This window comes from Stenella coeruleoalba, assembly GCF_951394435.1.
Source record: "Stenella coeruleoalba genome assembly, chromosome: 20".
Classification (NCBI taxonomy): Eukaryota; Metazoa; Chordata; class Mammalia; order Artiodactyla; family Delphinidae; genus Stenella; species Stenella coeruleoalba.
The window spans coordinates 45,965,260-45,970,794 of NC_137166.1; the positions used below are offsets into that span (position 1 = coordinate 45,965,260).

Genomic DNA, 5,535 nt, shown 5'->3' on the forward strand with positions numbered 1-5,535 from the left:
TAAATGTAACCATTTTCTCCTGTCTGTTTCTGTGTTGAGCCAGTGTTTCTCTCTAGGGGCAGTTTGAATCTGAATCCCTGTGTATCTCACTGAGATTCTGTGTCCAGCTCGCCACACACCAGCTGTGCAACCTTGGGTGAGTTACTAGACCTCTCTGAGTCTCAGTTTCCTCAAGCATCATCATTCCGGTGTGAGCTCAATTCTGTATGTCTGCAGTATGTGTCTCTCAGGGTCTTGTGGGAATCCGAGGCAGGAGGCACCCATGGAAGCATATGGGGTTATCTGGGGCAGTATGGGACCAGGCCTGTGAGGTGGGACTCTGTTTCCTCATCTGTGAAATGGGGATAACAACAGTTCCCCACTCAGGGTTGGTGTGCAGGCGGATGCTGGAGCGCTTGGGCCGACATGCAGCTCCACACACGTTCTCTATTCTTTCTTTTACCTATAAAATGCCCACAAATAGTAGCACCTACGTCGTTAGAGGATGAAATGAACTTGTAAGCGCTTAGGACAGCACCTAGCAAGCAGAAATCTCTCACTGTGGCACTTGTTACTGGTAACCTGTGTGGGACTCTGAGCCTGTGCTTACTGGGGCCGGGTGTGGGACGTGGCACGGGCAGAAAGTGGCTGTGGGTGTCTGGCCCTACAGGTTCCTCTGCCACCCCACTTCCTCTGCACCCCGACCTCCTACCCCTACCATCACTCCAGCCCTCACTCCAAACTCCCTACGACCTCCGAGGGAGGAAGCTTTGGCAGCAGTGCCACCTCCCCCAGCCCCAGGAAGGGATGCAAGGCACCCTGATACCCAGAAGGGGTTGCTTCTTCCCTCTCTGGTGCTATCTCAGTGTCTCCCTGATGTTCCCCATCTCTGTGACTCCCCATCTCAGGCTCCAGGTCTCTCTCTGACCTCCACTGCACCCCCACTATGTTTCCAGAACAGGAAATGTCAGGTCCCAAGGTTGTGTCCCATGTCAGGGCAGAGGAGGAACTGGCAGAGGACCTACCCTCCCAGCCCCCACCCCTTACTGCCTAGCTGACGGGGGTGGGAAGAGGGGGGCTTCATGAATTAACCTCTAATCCTGCCATGTGGGATCTTAAAGAGGTGGATGTGCCCCGGATCCCTGGCATTAGCGCCTTGGTCCCACCCCTCTCCCAGGGCTGGTGTCTGGGTCCTCAACTGGCCCTGGGGAAACTGGGGCAGGAGGCTTGGGAAACGGAGCAGGGCCGGGACCCGGACTTCTACAGTCTGGGAAAAGGAGGCGCTGTGACCTGGACTGCTGGATCTGAGGGAGTCGGGCCTGGGGCCCCAGAGCCTTCCCCCAACACACCCTTCGCTTAAATGCCAGACGAGGCGCTCCGCCCTCTCCCGCCCTGGGTTAACACCGAGCCCTGCAGAGGAGCCGGGACAGTCGCCCAGACCCGACGGATGGAGGAGGTGCGGGAAGGACCAGCGCTCGGTGGCGGGATGCAGGAACCCGCGAGCACCCAGGAGCTGCCGTCGCCCGCGGCCCCCGAGACCCCCGGGCTCCCGGTGCCTGAGCAGCCGACCGAGGGCTATGCACAGCAGCTGCTGCTACAGGAATGGGCGCCGCCGGGAGGGAGCCTGGAGCTGCCCCCGCGCCTCACCTGGAAGCTTCTCTTCCTGCAGCGGCCGCTCTACCGCAACCTGCTCCGCTCTCCCAACCCCGAAGGTGCGGGACAGAAGTCCGCGCGGAGCTGGAGACGTCTCCGCCTTCTTTCCCCAGGCTCACTCACCCAGATCGTCTGTCTCTTCTTTCCGTCTGTTTGCTTGTCTCTCTACTCTGTTTCTCCGTCGTTGTCTGTTAGTGTGCCTCTGTCTTTTTATTCCTCTACATCCCTCTCTGTCCCTTTTTGTCATTGTGCCTCTCTCTGTCTCCTGTGTCTCTTTGTCCCACCTGCGTCTCTGTTTCTTTCTACGTCATGTGTCTCTGTCTATCTCTCCCTTTGTCTCTTTGTCTCACCCCGTATCTCTCCCTCCCTCCCTCCGCCCATATTCTATCTCTTTTTCTTGGTGCCTCTCTCTCTGTCCCTCTGTCTCTGTCTCACCACAATGCCCTCCCTCTCCAAGCATTGTCCCTCTGCCCCCAGGACATTCTCAGGGCTCTCCCAGGGCCATGACTCACCACTCACCCCTGCCTGGCTGGTCTGGTCTGGCAGGCAGGGCACTGATTCCTGCTCTTCCAACCTGCCCTGGGGTTAGAAAGTGGGGAGCATTCGGAAGCGGGGCAGCTTCAGCGCGCCTGAGGCTCTGCTTCCCTGCGCATTTCAGGCATCAACATTTATGAGCCAGCGCCCCCTACTGGTCCCACACAGCAACCCCTGGAGACTCTGGGTAAGCACTTTGTGGCTAGCCCGGTGCTGAGGGGCTGGCCCTGGAGAATGGGCACATTCTAATCCTTTGCTCGTCCACCCGCCAGGCAATTTCCGAGGCTGGCACATTAAGACGGAGAAGCTCCAGCAGGGCCTCAGGTGAGTGGCCGGGACCCACGGCGGCCTGCCTGTGATTCCTTGTTCCGGCCTTCCTCGCTGTGGGACCTGGAGAAACAGTCGGCCTCTCTGGGCCCTAGTCTTCTGCTCTGTAAACAGAGTTAGTCATAAGAGCATGCCCATAAAACACACGCCTGGCTCGCTGGGAGTAGCCTGCACATAGTAGGTGTTAAATAAACAGCAGTTAATATTGTTCCTATGCTCAGCCTCTTTCCGTAGGAGGGGGAGGGTCACCCAGGCCACCAGCCATCCGCCATTAAACCAGGCCCTGCTTCTGAACGGTGGGTGGGATGGTGCACCTCAGAAGCTCAAAGTCACAGGCACCTGGGTTGGGATCCCAGCTCTGCCACTTCTTTGCTGCTCGATCTTGACACGTCACTTCCCTTTGTGAGCCTCGGTTTCCCCATCTGCAACACGGGGCTCAGGATGCATTACCTTCAGAGGAGTTCATGGGAACTGAGGCCGTGAGGTAGCCTGAGTGAGCTCTCCGTGCCCTTATGCCGGTGCCCTTGACATCACTTCCAGGGTGCAATGATCAGGGTGCCCTGCTTGCTGGGGCCAGGCTGGCCTGGGAGAATCTCCAGGCAGACCCCGCCTCCCCCGTGCTGTCTCTCACAGCTGGACCGTGAAGCAGCAGAGTGTGGACCTTCTGGCAGAGGGCTTGTGGGAGGAGCTGCTCGACGTTGAGCAGCCAAACATCACGGTCATGGACTGGTATGTGCCTCTGCACCACCGGCCTGCCCAGCCAGGTCGCACACAGGCGCTCCCCGAAGCGCCAGCCTCACGCCATCCTCCCAGAGACCCTCCTGCCGCCGCAGGACCCAGCCCTGCCCACCTCTGTGGCCCCTTCTCTCGGAGTCCGTTCTTGCAGTGTGCCAGCCCAGAGGCTGTTCCTTCTTCCTTGGATGTGGCCACCCTCTTTTCTGGAGGCGAAGTCCCCCGTCTCCTTCAGGAGTCGGTACATGTGGCTCCACCAGGAAGCCTTCCCCTGGCCGCCCCCAGGTTGTGTCAGATGCATTACCCTCCGGGGCCCTGGATTTCCCCCATCTCGGCCCTGACCATTCCTGTTTGTCACTGCCTGGTGACATGTCCGCCTCCCCCACCGGACCATGAATCCCATGAGGGCGGGGTGTGGGGTTGTCTTGGTCACCGCTGTGGTGCTAACACCACCCAGCCCCGGTGCACAAAGTGGGTGCCAGGGAGTGTGTGTTGACAGGCGGCTGAGCCAGGGTTTGGGGCTGGGAGGTAGGGGCAGTGGAGGCAGCTGAAGGCCTGGCCCCCACCCCCAGGTATGAGGACAGCCGACTGGACGTGTGTGTGTATGAGCTGCACGTCTGGCTGCTGGCAGCTGACCGCCGCACAGTCATCGCCCAGCACCACGTGGCCCCCCGGACCTCTGGGAGAGGCCCCCCTGGCCACTGGGTCCAGGTGAGACTCCCTACCCCGTCTGCCACCCGCACACGTGCTTTCGCATCCCAAGACCTCACAGAGGGAGGAGAGCAGGGTTTATGGGTCCCTCATAAGAACTTCTTCCTGACCCTGGTGCTGCCCCAGGTGTCCCACGTATTCCGCCAGTACGGCCCTGGCGTCCGCTTTGTCCACTTCCTGCACAAGACCAAGAACCGGATGGAGCGCGGTGGGCTGCTGCGGACGAGGGTGACCGACTCCTCTGTGTCTGTGCAGTTCAGGGAGTGATTGGCTGGCTCCGGGCCCATTCTGACCCCTTGTCATATCCATCCACCCCTTGACACCTCCCTGAGCCTTTAGCATCTTCTTGCTCCTTTATCACTTCTGACGTCTTAGCGTCTCTCTGACCCCATAGCAGCTCCCTGACCCTTAGAAGTCCCTAACCCTTGGCACCTCCTTGACCCTTAAGCTTACCGTGTTCCCTGAGCACCTCCCTGCTCCCTCTAGACCTTCACGACCCCTCAGCTGCTCTTGGATCACGTACCACCTCCTATGCCCCCGTAATCCTGCCTGACCCTTGGTTTCTCATTTGACATCTTCACACATCTTTGAATGTCTGACTCTCTGGCATTTTCCATGAGGGCAGTGGCCACTTCTTCCTGAGTCAGTGCTTGACAGATAGTAGGGGCTCAATAAATCTTTGCTGACTGAATGAATAAATACATGTGCCCAAGGATGCTGATTATTTCCGTGGTGTTTGATCCTTAGAACTTCACCAAGGGACTTCCCTGGCGGTCCAGTGTTTAAGACTCTGCGCTTCCACTGCAGGGGGCGCAGGTTCGAGCCCTGGTAGGGGAACTAAGATACCACATACCCGTGCGTGGTGGCCAGAAAAAGAAAAAAACTTCACTGTGTTCATCTCCCACTTTCCAACTTGCCCATCCTCTAATCCTTGATCCTCCAGTACCTCCGTTGACCTCTGATCTCTTCACGTATCCCCAATTTATGGCCTCGTAGCCTCTCCACTTACCTCTTCTCCCATGTCTCTTAACTCAGAATCCCCCCAGATTCCCTTCCTCCTCCAATCCCAAGTTATCATCCCCCAGAGCTGTCCCCCTACTTCTTCTCCCCCCAAGACCCCTCATTTCTCTTCCCTCACTCCTTCAGAGCGCCCAAACCCAGGTACCCATCAAGGGCCCTGCTCCTTGGGAGTAGTAAATTGCAAATTCGAATTTTCAAAACTATACAAATTAGAACTGAAGTGTTCTCCATGTGTTGGGTAGAGGGGCACTGAAAGCACTTCACAACCCATAAGTCCTGGGCTGTGACCAGATTGCAAAACGGACCCTGGCCCTAGCCTGGAGCAGGGTCCTTGAAGGCCTCCTACTGTCCTATTCATAAATCCTGAGGGAGTCTGGAGGTCCCGGCAGGCCTGAACAGCTGGGGGGCATTCAGAGAAGGGCTAGCCATCAAAAAGCGTGGGAAGGGCTTCCCTGGTGGCGCAGTGGTTGAGAGTCCGCCTGCCGATGTGGGGGACACGGGTTCGTGCCCCGGTCTGGGATGATCCCATATGCCACGGAGCGGCTGGGCCCGTGAGCCATGGCCACTGAGCCTGCACGT

At 58.2% G+C, this 5,535-nt stretch overlaps 1 protein-coding gene across 1 annotated transcript; it reads left to right on the top strand.

The window, feature by feature from the left end:
• Nucleotides 1-1,426: 1,426 nt before the first annotated feature.
• NCCRP1 (NCCRP1, F-box associated domain containing) lies at nucleotides 1,427-4,203 on the top strand (the record flags this gene model as incomplete). Its single annotated transcript, XM_079908038.1, has 6 exons — nucleotides 1,427-1,691; nucleotides 2,291-2,353; nucleotides 2,439-2,490; nucleotides 3,127-3,222; nucleotides 3,798-3,936; nucleotides 4,063-4,203. 6 exons carry the CDS (start codon nucleotides 1,427-1,429, stop codon nucleotides 4,201-4,203), a joined length of 756 nt encoding a protein of 251 aa, XP_079764164.1.
• Nucleotides 4,204-5,535: the final 1,332 nt, after the last annotated feature.